Source organism: Gopherus flavomarginatus, chromosome 1 (assembly GCF_025201925.1).
Source record: "Gopherus flavomarginatus isolate rGopFla2 chromosome 1, rGopFla2.mat.asm, whole genome shotgun sequence".
Taxonomy (NCBI): Eukaryota; Metazoa; Chordata; order Testudines; family Testudinidae; genus Gopherus; species Gopherus flavomarginatus.
The window spans coordinates 321,968,329-321,984,402 of NC_066617.1; the positions used below are offsets into that span (position 1 = coordinate 321,968,329).

The 16,074-nt window shown below is 39.1% G+C and overlaps 1 protein-coding gene across 10 annotated transcripts in view; it reads right to left on the minus strand.

Annotated features, from left to right (window-relative positions):
* The window catches only part of NBEA (neurobeachin), an 881,590-nt gene that overhangs the window by 687,135 nt on the left and 178,381 nt on the right, over window positions 1-16,074 (minus strand). For all 10 annotated transcript variants that reach the window (XM_050937106.1, XM_050937099.1, XM_050937102.1 and 7 more), the window contains exon 6: window positions 15,816-15,942. In XM_050937106.1, coding sequence (XP_050793063.1) covers window positions 15,816-15,942 — 127 coding nt within the window. The remainder of the gene's footprint in view (window positions 1-15,815; window positions 15,943-16,074) is intronic.

Sequence of the window (16,074 nt, forward strand, 5' to 3'; positions counted from 1 at the left end):
TATATCTTAAAGTCTTATTTGAGTGGTGAAAGTTTTGTCTACGTTTTTTAATTTATGCTTCTGTCATAAACAGATAGCTAAGGGTTAATGTCTCTTTCACCTGAAAAAAAAAGTAACCTGAAGCACCTGACCAGAGGACCAATCAGGAAACAGGACTTTTTTAAACTCTGGGTGGAGGGAAGTTTGTGTCTGAGTTCTTTGTCTTCTGCCTGAATCTCTCTCAGCTAGAGAAGGATTTTTCTATTTCCTGCTTTTCTAATCTTCTGTTTCCCAGTTGTAAGTACAAAGAGATCAAATAGTGAGTTATATGGTTTTTTCTCTTTTGTATTTACATGTCTATAGTTGCTGGAGTACTTTAAATTGTATTCTTTTGAATAAGGCTGTTTATTCATATTTCTTTTAAGCAATTGACCCTGTATTTGTCACCTTAATACAGAGAGACCATTTGTATGTATTTTTCTCTCTTTTTTATATAAAGCTTTCTTTTAAGACCTGTTGGAGTTTTTCTTTAGTGAGGAACTCCAGGGAATTGGGTCTGCAGCTCACCAGGGAATTGGTGGGAGGAAGAAGTCAGGGGAAAACCTGTGTGTGTTAAATGTACTAGCCTGACTTTGCATTCACTCTGGGTGAGGGGGGGGAAGAGAGATTGACTCTCGGTAATTCTGTTCTCCAGGCTGGGAACGGGGAGGGTGGAATCCCTCTGTTTAGATTCACGAAGCTTACTTCGGTGTCTCTCTCCAGGAACACCTGGAGGGGGGTGGGAAGGGAAAAGGTTTATTTCCCTTTGTTGTGAGACTCAAGGGATTTGGGTCTTGGGGTCCCCAGGGAAGGTTTTTGGGGGGACCAGAGTGCCCCAAAACACTCTAATTTTTTTGGGTGGTGGCAGCAGTACCAGGTCCAAGCTGGTAACTAAGCTTGGAGGTTTTCATGCTAACCCCCATATTTTGGACGCTAAGGTCCAAATCTGGAACTAGGTTATTGACAGCTTCTAAGTATGAAAAATTCAGTTCTAGGTGTCTCACACTCCACAAGCTAGTACTCATGGATACAGTCTAAAATGTCACAGGCAGCAGCTCCCATATTGTTGTTTAAGCTTTTTTCTTCTTGAAGTAAAAAAAAAATAAAATAAAAAAGGAATAAACATGAAAAAAATGCCCCCTTCAGGCTGCAGAGACAAGTTTGGGTTATTTCACATTTATCTTAATGAGCTAAGTGGTACAGGCTTTTGAATAAAATATAAATGTGCAGGCCTGATCAATGTTGCCCATTACACATCCAATGGCACTGTATATAAGAGATGGGATAATAAATGCTACACATTCTGGCCAATTTTCAACTTGGTAATAACCTTTTGCATAGCTTAATTCCCTCCTACAGTTTAAACTAGAAAGTTTCTTTCTTTTTAATATAAAATCATCATTCACTTTCTGTTCTAAACTGTAATGTTGCTGTGGACGGTTACATTCTTTCCTCTCTCCTAAGTGGATGCATTTAAGTGGTAGGTGTCCTGATTCTGAACATATACTTGTACGTCACAATCAGAATTCTTTTGAATGAAAAAGGCTTTTGGAAATGAAGAAATATTAAGTTTAAAATCAATTACATGCCGAATGCCCTGCTTACACTTGCCAACTGAAGCATTTGATGTATAATCCTAAAATTGATGGAATTTTAGTAATCCTATTTATGGGCCACATTTAACCATTTTTCTTACACATCTATTGGAAGCACTAATATTCCACTAGAGCTGCAAATGCAGAGATATAATTAAATAGATCAAGTATTACAGAGCAGCCATTGTGGATTCTAGAGTGAGTGGTGATAACTCCTGCTATGGAAAGACTGTGCAAACGTATGTATTAAAATCACTTGAGTTTATAAAAAAAAATTGCAAACAAGTTTTCCATTCTGTCTCTTGCTCTGCTCAAAGGTGATTTTGTTAATTCAAACAAAAAAAAAGTTTAAGCAAAATGTGTTCAGTGGATATTCATTTTGGCAAGGAACGAAAAAAAAACACTCCAAACAAAATTCTAGCCACATGCTGATTTTATTGGGTTTTCTCCCCCTCTTTACAACAAAAATAAGTCCTCAATGAGGATTAGTGCAATTTATTTCCTTGCATGAGAGAGAAAGATTTTAAATAAGTTATAGGCAAGTGAGAACTAAGCACACATCAGTGGACATCTGTTAACATTTAGCAGACTAATTAGAATTGCCCCTCTGTGACTTCACATCAGTTCTTGTTTCAACATAGCTTTGTAGACCCACTCAGAGACTCCTACTATACCTGAGCTGAGTTCTGCAGGGTGGGGGATATTGCTAGGACAATCTGCATGAGGGAAACTGAAAAGGTCTTAAACAGAGTGAAAAACGTTTTGACCACACTACCGTAAAGTCAGGGACAGGATAAAATTACAAACGCATAAAAAAAAAATCAAAACCAGTAAATCCTGTAATTTGGTGATTGTCCCCAAAAACTGTATTGCATTCTATTATAGCTTCAAACCAAAGCTTTCATTTAAAATATATGTTCTAACTTTTTCTGTTGTGAAGATACAGCCATCACAATAAACCTATGGGCTCACAAGGAAACACCACAATTTGCAGAAAAACATCTCCTGGTCGTACAACAGCAGCACTGCTCTCCTTCTCTGTCTAAGAAAAGTATGTATGCAAACAAACTCCAGTAGGGACAATTTAAATGTTAACATTATTGAGCATGGACATTTTTTCTTTTAAAGCACATTTCTTTCAGTAACTTTAACATAAAGAGTTCTATTTAATACAAAATAGTATTACATAGTTAATCTTATACCACAAGAAAAGCAGCAGTAAGGATTCACAGAATCAGACTGCAACGTGAGACTATTACTCCTTGTTCTGTCATCTGGTACCAATGAGAACAGTCTAGATCCATCCTCTTTGGTTCCAAGAGCTAAATTAATTAAGCCACATTGCATATACAGTAGAACCTCAGAGATATGGACACCTTGGGAATGGAGGTTGTAACTCAGAAAAAGCTGAGTTCGGGCTCCAGATCCAGCAGCTGACAAGCCAGGCTAGGCCAGGCTTCAGCAGCAGCTGAGCTCCCTACTCAGCCCCAGCATGAGTTTGCAAGCTTGCCCACTCCCAGCAGAGAGGTGGGTGTGTCTGAGAGAAAACAGCGGGTCCTCCTCCCAGCCAGGGGATAGGGGGGTAAAAACACTGCATCACCCTCCCATCACCCTTCCTGCAGTGCTGGCTGGTTCCAGCTGCCTTGGGCTGGCAGCCCCAGTGTCTTGCTATAAATGGCTGCCCTGTCGGTGAGGCAGCCCAAATGTGCCTACCTCTAAGATGCAATACAAGTACAGTACAGTATTTGCTTTTTAGGAGGGTCTCTCCTGCTGCAACATAAAACAAAGCATGTGCAACAGAGTTAAGATTTACTTCTGCATTTTTTTTGACTTGTACGATTTTCACTGTGCAATTATAATCTTACATTAGTGCAATATTTTGCATTGAATTAGATGTTTATATTATCCAATTTTGGGCTGGCTGCATACACAGAGCTAATATTGCAAACCACAGAAGCAATAGTCCTCTGGTCTCCAGAGAACTCCGATACAGCAACACCTGGAATAATGTGGTCATTTCTATGCCCCTCTTTATCTAAAAGGAACTGAAGACAGTTCAGAGACAAGTAACAAGAATGTTAAGGGACTAGAAGGTAGGGTTGCCAATTTTGGTTGGACATATTTCTGGAGGTTTCATCAAATGATACTCTTTAATGAAAGATTCATCTTTAAGTCCTGGAGACTCCAGGACAATCATGGAGGGCTGGCAACCCTACTGGAAGGATTAGTTTAGAAGGAAACATTTAAAAAGGTTAAATATAGATACCTTGTTTAAGTAATAACCATGGTGCAAACTGAAAAACAAAATTGGTCATTCTCTTCCAAATTCCACTTACAAACCCAACTCCAATGGCTTGACACAAAAGTGAAATACTTCTCAAGGAGGATTGTTTAGGCATTTAAAATGTGATTACCCAGTCTCTGCTGAGCTCCTCAAATTTGTCTCCCCTAAGTGAGGTTTATTTGCACCTTTAGGCAGGACTAAATGCTTTGGCTTCCAGAGTCATGTGATATCAGTCTAAGCATTTGTTTACTTAAAAAACATACTTCTAGCCCTCATGATTATAAAGAAAAGCTTGAAAAAGTGAATCAAGAGCAACTCATTCAATGATGGCCTTCCTGCATCTGCAGACAGCCTCCAGTCCAGGTAGGAGTCCACCATATATACAGACCAGGGCCTTGCTGTTCAGTGGGGAAGCCTACATGCCTCACCAGGCTCTGCTAGACTCTATTCCACTTGATAGTGTCTCAAATGTCCTTTCAGGCTTCTATCATCCACTCTGTCCTATTGGCTTCATGGGTTAGTTAAGGATAAAAAAGTCTGGTAATCTCCCAAATACTGCTCATCTGTGGCCCCAAAATGAAACTGCAGTCACAATAAGGTTGAACAGATCTTTAAAATCTTCTCTCTCCTTTTCTATATGCTGTGATCAGCAGAGAAATGGTTATGGGCAGAAAAATAATTGGCATTTAAATTATTCTAACTGAAAATTTGAATCCATGTCCCTTTCAGGTGAATACAGTAGTTTACATTTCTTAAAACTACTGTCAGGCTCTTTGCAGACTCAGGCACCACAGAATCTGTTTGCATTCAGTTTACATTTTAATAGTGCTCTTCTTTACATCCATAAGAGCAATATTTACTAAAATAAATTAAAACCAAGATGCTTGAGAATTTGATGGCAGCCTCAAACAAAAAATAACACCACAATACCAGCCCAATTAGAGCTCCAGTAGTTTAAAGAGGAGAGTGATTATAACCATCTACAAATATTTAAGGGATAGAAACACTAAGGAAGAAGAGGAATTAGCATAAGAGAAGGTATAACAGGAGCCTTGGATTAAAGTTAAGAAAGGAAAATTTTAGACTGAATTACAAGAGAGAGATCTACTACTCTGTAGAATAATTTACCAAAGGAAGGATTGGGAGCCCAAACACTTGGCATACTTAAACCAAGACAGGCAAAATTCTAATAAAAGTACAAGATACAAGAAAGAGAATGCAACATTCATAGGGAGAATGAACAACCAACCTGCCAGATCTTTTCTATTTCTAGTGTGAGATGGCATATGATCTGCACCCAAAAACAATGATTGGCTAGAGACAAGGGTGGACAAAGAGAGGTACCACCCCATGAAGTTCTTGCCAAGTCCGTCCCCCTATTGTAGTGGTGGAATGGCATCAGGAAATTGGCTAAGAGACCAACAGACTTGCACTGGGAGTGGAGGTGCAGTAGTGTCACTTTTAAACAAAGACAAGGTGTTGGTTACCAAAGAAAAGATTGTCACTGGAGGGGAGGGATGCCACTACAAAACCATTAGCCAGGTTTTGCTGAGGGTCACTGAATGACTTTCAGCTAGTGACTGGCTCCAAAACCACTACTCTAGATTAAAGTTCTTGCCATTTTCTACTCTGGCAAGGCCTTTCAAGCCTTATGGCCCACTGTCACACAAATCAAGGCCCTGCTTCAAGGTGTGGCACAGCAAGCAACGTACATTGGAGAACTGCCATCCTGATATTGAAACTGAGAAACATACAGCCGTTTCAAACTATGGTACTCAGGAGCTAGTGTCACTCCACACTACAATCAGTATAGATACTCTTCATACCAAAGAGCACAGTTAACAAGAGTGCATTAAGAGACATGGATGATTCAAAACCATACACAGACTTAGCTCTCAATTGTAAGGGCAGAGAAGCAGTGAAGACAGCTGTCTGCCTTTGTCTGGGTGCTCTATCTGCTCCTACTTTACATGATGTAGTTGCACAGTATATAGGGAACTGTTCTGACAGTTTACATGCCCAGTAATCTCTGTTCTATAGATCAGCGGTTCCCAAATTGCGCATCAGGACTCCAAAGTGGGTCACAACCTCATTTTAATGGGGTCACCAGGGCTAGCTTAGACTTGCTGGGGCCCAGGCCTGAAGCCCGAGTGTTTCAGCCCTGCGTGTTGGGACTCAGACTACAGGTGCCATGCCTGAGGCTGAAGCCCTTGGGCTTCAGCTTTGCCCTCCCACGTGCTCAGGCTTCAGTCCTCCCTCCTGGGTTCATGCAGTAATTTTTATTGGTAGAAGTGGGTCATGGTGCAACAAAAGTTTGAGATGGAATGGAACATGGGAGCTGTTCCTTCTCCTACCAGTGTTTCAGACGCTGATAATTTAAAAAAGCGACAAAAAGTCTATAAGGTGCCACAGGACTAACAGAAGTATTGGAGCATAAGCTTTCATGGGTGAATACCCACTTCGTCAGACACATGTGACGGTGAAGTGAGCATTCACCCACGAAAGCTTATGCTCCAATACTTCTGTTAATCTATAAGGTGCCACAGGACTCTGTCACTTTTTTACAGATCCAGACTAACATGGCTACCCATCTGATACTTGATAATTTTAAGGCCCTGTCTTGCACTAGAAAGCTGAGGCCCAAGACTGAGGATCTCGTGTGCACAGTATTGTTAAAGAATGATATTTAAAAGGAAAAAAATCATATTGAAAGAGAAAGTGATAATAATTTAAATGATGTTCAGTTAAAATGAAATGAGAAAAGGAAGTTAAAAAAGCTGATTCACTCTACTACTTTCATCTCATTCAGCCTGCATTGATGGGTTCTGGAAAGCATAGCAACAGAAGCTGGCTTCTCAGGCTCTCAGAAATAATTAGCGCCACAAGATGTCACACTTTAAGTGAATTGTTCTGCAAGTAGTGCAAAAAGACATATCAGTCTGTGATGCTACATCTGTATGTTATAATTTCCAGATAGAATAAGACGAGTTACGAGGCTCACTCTATAATACCTTGCTGAACAGAAGATTTAATGATTATATTACTGCATAATGTTTCTCTAAATAAAAATCTCACTGCTGTAAAGATTCACATTTTATTTCTTATATTTACATGGCCATGATTTATAAACTTGTAAACTTTCAAAACCAAATCAGTTACCCTCAACTTAGATATTTTCTTTTGGGGGGTGGGTATTTCAATTTGTCACACAACAAAAAGATTTCAGTGTGTGGATGTAAGTGTCTTCAAGAAGTATCTATGAGTTTGTGTCAGTGAAATTTAAACACTCAGTCCAGATGAATACACACACAAAACAAAAAGGTACGTGCTCCAGAATTCCTTCATTATAACAAATGTAATGTGTTTCTCTTAGATAGTACAGCAGCAGTATGTTAGAGGTTGTCACGGGCTAACAATTACGGAAGTGGCTCAAAAATAAAATGATCACAAGTTCAAGAGCAATTTTTATAAATGAAGGTTTTTTAAAAGTGTTTTTATTTATTTATGTAGGTGCCCAAAAAAGAGGGAGTCCTTTATGGATATGATTCTTAGTTTGAACAAATGTGTAATTTTTAAATAGAAATACTCAACATCAATGTTCACAATCTGGATTGTGTCTTTTTAAAATATTTCTAGCGCCTTTAACAACATGTCTAATTATATTTTAGTAAAATCTCCCTTTTTATAGTTCACTATTTTTATTACATATGCTTTATATTTGCCTTGCTGTTTTACATATTATATATATTTAATATGCATAAAATGCATTAATAAAATTAAAACCAATCGAGATATATTAACTGGAAAAGTCTAGCTTTCATGAATTTTAGTGATGTTTAATTTTAAAACAGGTCATATCATTTTACCAGTGAGGTGAAAAATCTGAAAATGAAAAAAAATATTTTTGTTTGTCAATACTAGAGACAACTAGGAAGATCTTCAGAGGAATGTGATCTCTCTCTCTATCTCTGGAAAACTTGTCTAACAGAACAATTCTATGTTGCCCATAACTTGAGCATGGATAGCTTGCTTAACTGTGGCTCAGTAAAAAATAAAAGCAGTTGTTCTTCAGAGATTGAGGATAATAAAGTTTTTGCCAAAAAATATCTATGACAAGTAAATCCTTAAGAGAATCACTGTAAGATAAGATTGCCTACCATTGGAAAGTCAAAACTGGCATTTCAGTAGTTAAAAAACATCCATCATCAATCCACCAGTTTTAAAATTACAATTTAACTAGCCAGTTGCTTTGCCAATAGGTGCGTCTTCTGAAGGTCTACATGCACATTTTATGCTGGAGGAGCATCTGATCACACCTGGAGTGAAATCTCTAAACAAGGCAACAAGAAATGTAGGCACAAATTGAAAAGGACAGTTTGGATTTCTTATGCTGGAGTTGGTAATTGTATTTGGTGGTGATATATTCCGCTAATATATTATGCTGCATGTGCACATCATACATCAATACATTATTAACAGGAAATAAAAGATGCACATAAAATCTCATTATAAAATATCCAACTTTATCTGACAGTCTCTCTTTTCAGCACCTGCTGTATACCAACACAACACAGAGGCTGAAAAGTGTGATCTCTGTTGAACACAAAATTGGTAAGCAATCATCCACACTAGATACACTTGGCAAGTTAGTGAACACACGATCACCTGAAAGTGATATTCACGCAATGAGGCATACATACACCTGTTACTAGCTCAAAGTTAGTAAAACCTCAGACTGAACACAGCCACTTTCGCATAAACTAAAACTGACATTTTTCAAAGGATGGCCTACAGCAAGATCAGAGTTACAACCAAACAAACTATGCTCATTTATGGTAAAAATGAGTGAGATGACTTCTTGATAAAATAAAGACTGACAGTTCTAGCAGTAATAAAAGAAACAACTGCTAAGACCCACAGCATTTTGGTACTAAAACCTTAATCAAAAGGTAAGTGATTTTGTTTTGGCCTGGGATTGTAATACATGTATAATTGCTTCCAAAAAGCACAAACAAAACAGCTGAAAAGGGATCAAGTCCCAGAGAGACCATGGCAAAATCAAGGAGAATTTATTTGAATTCAAAGAAACTAATTTACTGTTGATTGTGACTATAGATTTGTACTTTCAAAACTAATCTATATCAAATCTGTAAATCTTTAAATCAAGACTTAGTATCTTTCTAAGGGCTTATCTACATATGGGGGAAGGAGGAGTGTATGCCTGTGGATTAGGTTTGTGTTCACAAACTGTTGCAGAATAAATATTCCAAAATAATTATATCCACATGGCCGGGTTTTATCTGCATTGCAATACACATGACAGTGACTTTTTTCAAAGTAAACACTCAGCATTCTGGGCAGGTATCCATAGTGCTTTGTGCCCCGGCTGTGACAGCACCCATATTCATCATAGTTGTATCATTATATGATAATAACATAGTTATGATGCATCTTGTACAAAATATGCCATGTAAGGTGTCTATGCAAAATTGTGATTTTTAATACGATTATCCTATTTGTGTGCGTGAATCATTTTTATATCTGAAGTTATGAATCTTGACTATGTATCTGTATTTCAAATGTGGTTACACCTGGGTAACATCCACTAGGCAAGATGCTTCCAGTCTAGATAGCTGGTTGTGAAGGGCCTGTTCAAGGTAATGGGCAATTAAAGGAAATAGTAGGCCTTAGGAGAAGCTTATCCCCCACTTGGTGAGCCTTCCTGAGAATGCTCCAGACAGCTTATGAGTAATGGCTGCTATGACTCAGCACAGCATGCAAGGGCATGTGACCAGACCACATGATCTTGAACTGCATTTTGGTATCTGTATTTTTCCACAAACCGGGCTGGAAACTTAGCTTGGAATAAAGGGTTCCAGCCGTATGGAAAAACTATACAAGATGGGGAGTGACATCATCTCTTAGCCTCACTCCTCACACAAGAGAAATCTTGAGGAACAAAGACTGCTGGTCCCAGGCTAAAGGGATTTCTAACCTATATATGGAAACTTGGTGGACTGCTTGTATCATCAATCAGGGTGAAAAACTGCTAATCCAAATCCTTTCTATCTAGTATATTAGGCTTAGTTTGCAGTTTTTGTTTTAGATAATCTGCTTAGATCTGTTTGCTATCACTTATAATCACTTAAAATCTATCCTTCTGTAGTAAATAAACTTGTTTTATGATTTATCTTAACCAGTGTGTCTTTAAGTGAAGCGTCTGGGAAGAATCTCAGCTTGGTGCATATTTTTCCCACATCGAAGGGAAAGCAGTCTATATTAATGAGCTCGCATTGTACAGATCCCTTTGCAGTACAAGATGGTATAATTTTGGGTGTATATCCAACAAGGCTGAGGAACTGGGAAATTAGCTGTTGTCTTCTGTTTGTCCTGGAGTGGCTTAGATAAAGCACTCAGGTAGCTCAGTTGGGTGTTTGATGCCATCTGCTGTCATTTTGGGTGATAACAGGGCCTGGACAGGCTAGCTGAATCACCAGCAGAGCCGTGTGAGAAGGAGCAACCCAGTTGACTCGTTAGGAGGCACAGCAGTTCCCATGGCTCCCAGACTGCACCCCGGGGGTGACAACCCATCACATAGTGCCATGTGTATGCGCTGCCTTTTTTCAAAGCAAGCACTCAGCATTCTGGGCAGGTATCCCATAGTGCTTTGTTCCCCTGCTGGGCTCTACGAATTCTGGAATTTTTCTCATGGCACATTGTGGAATACCTCCAGGAAGCCACTAGAATTCTGGAACTTAAGATCAAACTAAAATTCCCATGATTCTTCTGTCTTTTGCTGTCAGCCAGGATGTGGGGGGGACCTCACCCAGTTACTTGCTACTGCCCAGGCACCAATAAATACACAATACCTGATGCACACACATTTGTATCAAGCACCAAGGCAGATTTGGAAGCTAGCTGCCATGCTGATGAGCCAGATTTGGTAGAGGAAGAAGTAGAGGAAATTGGACAACTACCCATGGATATAAATGTTTCTGGAACAGTTTCACTTGATTCAATGCCATTTCTGGGCTTGGGGAACCAGCATTGACTATTGGGCAAGGACAGTGACCTGGTCCTGGGATGGGCAGCAAAGGAGGCAAAATTTCTGACTGACACATGTCATGTACATAGATGTCTATCCAGAGCTCACCCTGAAGCTGCACTAGCATCACACCAACATGAAACCTTCCCTCAGTGTGGAAAATGTGTGGCCATAGCCATCTGGAAGCTCACCATCTCCAACTGATACTGATTATATTATTATGATGGTGTTGTGATTCCCACTATCATTCTGGGATAGCCTGCTTATCCTTAATTTCCCTGCCTTATAAAGCCTCTTTTAGACACTCAGGATGGCAGAAAGGACCTTTTTAATTATATTCTGAGTAGCTACAAAATGACAATGGAGTATGTATTCGTAAGGTGGAAAGGAAGATGACCTTGTCACATAGTGAGGCTGGAGACTCATGTCACAACTGCTTGCTGTGTTTTGCATACCATCTGTGAGAGGAAGAGAGAGCACCTCACTGACAGGTGGGAAGAAGAGATGCAAAGTGTTTCAGGCAGCTATGAACAACCAGTGAGGCTTTCTTTGCCAATTACAGCAAATCATCAGGGCCACAGATCAGGGATGCCCTGTGCTCCTTTTCTAAGGCTAGGAGTTGAAGTGTTGCAATGTAATTTTATTATGCACTATGACATGGTTTCATAACTCTGTATACGGTTTTACTCAAATAGAAGATTATATGTTTTTTTAAATGGGTTATGCAACTGCTTGGGGTGTTTATCATTTATGAGATATCTGGTGTTTTATGAGACTTTAGTGAACTTGTGAAAATTTTTACTGATCAAACAGTGCAAGTAATAAACACCCTTTATAGAACAAAACTGTAAACTTTTATTGATTCCAATCACAACATAAAACAAAGCAAACGTTATACAACATTACAGTGAAGATGTGTAACAAATGCCTAAAAGTTCTGAGTTTGTAAAATGTTTGTAATGTACTGGTCACACACATGTGTAGGTACCTGTTGCCTTTGCCTTCTGGTATAGGACAGGGTGGGAAGAAACCATCATTTGTGGGTGTAGGAGTTAAAGAGGGCTCCCAATATTCACTGTTTTCAACATCCTGGGTGGTGGTGGTGGAGGGAAGAAAGTGCATGTTTGAACTTTAGAAATGGTACTGCTGCTCCCAATACACATTGTTCTCTATGGGCTGCAGGACACGGTAAGGGCTTTGGTTGCAGTGCTGAGCCAAAACATTGCATCAAAATGTTCTCCATCGAGACTAATTTTTTACATCATGTCCAGAAGCTGTTTTTGCCCATCCCTGTCTTTCTCAGTGGTTTCCCTTGTCAATTCTGTGTCATATCTCTCTCAGCAAATGACAACTTCTCAGTCCTTCTGTCTCTCTGCACAAAGCATACAGCAAAATAAATAGTGTTCTGCTGCAACTGTTTTGAACTTAAGTAGTTAATGTTGAGAATCTTATTTTCAGCTACTCAACTGTCTTATGAACGCTATGCATTCTGGTATTTCACTTTGGGAAACAGATCCCATAAAATGCTAAGATAGCTGAAATTTCTGGGTACTGCTCAAATTGTGAAGTGAAGTGTTTATTGGGGGGAGGGACTTTTGCATTTTTCTTCCTGTAACTGACATTTCAATAAACATGCCTACATTACAAGGGCTTTAAAAAAAAAGCATGACTGCAGAGCAATAGCTTGACCAGGGGCAGAGGGGCCAGTGGTCAATCAGCTGGGAAAAGGAACACGAAGAGCACAGGAAAGGAGTGTTGGGGTGGATGCCAATAAAGCAAACAGCTGCGGGAACTGAAAATATCAAGGAATAATCCCCTTCTGATCTTAAATTCCCAGGCCCAGATACCAATTTTTAGAACATAGCATAGTGGGGAGGGAGGGCTGGAAGCTGGCAAGATTTGGAAAGGCTCTTAACTCCTGGTGGTGCCCACTGGACAACCAGAACAAAAGATTTTTGAAGTTTCCCATACAATTTTATTATAATATAGGATAGAATACTTACTGGGAGAGGTCTCCTTCCCAGCACTATCATGCTGAGCGTCCACCTGGGTTTTGGGAATTGTTTGCTTCTATGGGTTTGCCTTAGGTTTTCATGTGGGGAAAAGATCCTGGCTTCCACGGGAAATTTGGTCAGGGTAAGAGTCTGTGTTCTCTTTGATGCCTTCAGTGCTGTCCATAACATACCAGGGTTAGGTGGTGGCCTTCCTGGAAAAAATCTGATCCTCAAAGTAGGGGTGAGTACTTGGAACACTGACAGAGATCCTGTTTCTGTTCTTTTGGGGGAGAGGAAGAGTTCCCAATAATTCTGCAGCTGCCCATTCCCAGTGTTGCAGCAGTGAGAAGTCCAAAGAGTGACCCCTCTTAGTTATTTGCTTTGATATACACTAGTATATCTTCACATTATAGTATCTGTTGTTAAGGCAGGACTAAACTGTCTCCTCTCCCCAAATCACAAGAAAATCCCTGACCCTCTGCATGGTTCCATGCTCATGTAATGCTCCAGAAGTGCATCACCACAAGTGGGGTGGTGCCTGGCTAACAGTGAAATCCAGCCAACATGACCCCAGAGAAGTAGAGGGGACACAGGCAAACACACTATGGTCCTGGTGTAAAGCAATGTAGTATGGGATGGCAGTGAGAGGACTGAAAAATTAATCTGATACATAGATGAATCCACATAAATTTAATTTAATCTGTTTTCAAAGTGGATTATCCAATTTGCACTAATTGGCCAGTTAATTTGGAAGAAACTTGTGTCATGCGTACGCAGGGCATTTTAATTTAAAAAAAGAATGAAAACACCTGACCCAACCAGGTGTGTCTGAGCCCTAAATTTTAAGAAAAGTTATGGGCTTGATGCAGATATTACTGGGTTAGATTCTATGGCCTACGTTATGCATGAGGTCAGAATAGATTACCACAGTGTTCCCTTCTGGCCTAAAAATCTATGCAATTACAATTTGCAAGGCATGGAATACCACAGAGTCGATTACTGCCAATAGATCCAGCAGGAATCCATTAGGGCCTACTCTGAGGTGTGTACACAAACTGGCAACAGGCTAGACAAATGAGCTACTCACACAGGTAAAAAAAAATCTGACATTTATTCCTTGCCCCTTTTGGATCAACAATACACAGCAATAGAAGGAATGAGTTTGCCATTGTGCAGGTTAATGAGCAAACAAAGATTTTACTTCATATAACGTATCAGTATCCCAGCAAAGCATATACCAACACTACATATACTACTGGAAGAAAGGCAAAAAAATAAACAAGTTTACCGTAACAGACATATAAAGCTGTTGTGCTGGATAACCAGTCCAAATGAGAATGAATGTTAAAAAGCTGAAAGCCAACAGAATCATTATCCCCATAGAAGCATCAGAATTACATATTGTGGAAATGAACAGTGGAAGGTGCTAGAGAAATGTTTATGTTACTAGGAATAAGAGTAATCTCAAATCTCTACTGATACAGGAGAAAGGTGAAAGCTTGTTTCTCCATGGAACAGATAAGGCAACAAAAATCTGCATCACTGCCAGCAGACTCATTACAGGCACTAATATCACCAAAGTTCTCAAATGCAAAATAAATTCAGTAAATAAATTTCAGTATTTTTACTCAGAAATTAAATGACCTATGTAATAAAACATACATCTCTACCTCAATATAACGCTGTCCTTGGGAGCCAAAAAATCTTACCGCATTATAGGTGAAACCGTGTTATACTGAACCTGCTTTGATCCACCTGAGTGCGCAGCCCTGCCTCCCCAGAGCACTGCTTTACCACATTATATCCAAATTTGTGTTATATCGGGTGGCATCATATCGAGGTAGCGGTGTATTTGTTAGCTATATTAAAATGTTGACAAATTCAAAACAAAAAGTAGGCTGCAGAGCAATAAAGAAAGGACAAAATTGCAAAATATTCCTACTGGACAGAGGCAGCTAATTTTTTTCCCCCAGCATCTTTCTACAGGTCAACTTTCCAAAATTTACTGTATGAAAGCTGTATCATGAGATCAGACCTCTGGAGATGCAGATGACCAAATGTGTCTGACCTTTGCAAGGGTTACCAAGAACTCGCTAAATGGAGGGCAGAGTCGTTTGATAAACCAACTACATTTCAAATTTCTTAAAAAAGAGATGAAGAATTTGCCTATCACCAAACAAAATTTCCTTATTATAACAGATCAAGCAGTATTTAAATATGTAGCAAACCTCAATTCCAGATATCCCAAGTGAGAATAAACTTAATCCATACTGTACATCTCTATGTGTTGCATAGTATTCATTTAATTTCCAGGAACCTTACAAATGCATATATCAGCCACTGCATTTCATTTCATTACTCAACATTCCATTTCAAAATTGGGTGAGGCAATTGTCAGTATGGTTAGCTGGATATTTTACTTCAGCTCTCATCAATGTACGGTTTGATAATAGATTCTTTGAAAATGAAGGGCCAAATATTGAGAAGAATGCTGAAGCTTACTGAACAGAAACATACATAGTTTTTAAAAATAAAACTAAATCAGTTCATCAGCATTATAAAAATTCCCTGACAATCCTTCTCTGTCTGAAATTCTAATTGTTTCAACAGTATTTAAGCACTGGGCAGGGACTCTTTTCATTCTATGTTTGTACAGCGCCTAGCACAATGGAGTCCTATATATCTCTCATTGTTTCTTGTGATGATGTCCTGTTCTAACTGACATATAATTCATATGACAAAGAGTCACAGAAATTAGTTATAAATAAGAAGTGAGAAATGATCACTTTTACTGTGACACCAAGGAAGTCTACTTCCTCACAGAGGTACTTGATCACACTTTTATAATCATTCTTCACGGTGAACACTATTTTGCTTACCTTGCGTGGCTGAAAATCATACTTCACACAATGCTGAAAACCTTTTCCTTTTGATTTCAATGATGTAACTATTAAGCAGTTGCCAACGAAATGAGCAGAGTACCCAACTCCTTTGCTAGTGCGAAAACTGAAAAGAAAGAATAATTAATGACTAAGTAATATAAAACTCTCTGGGACAAAGGGAATTTTAGGCACAATCCCCATTAAATCTTTACAAGCAATACAACTTCTGAAGCACAGAGCAAAATATTTTCCCTTC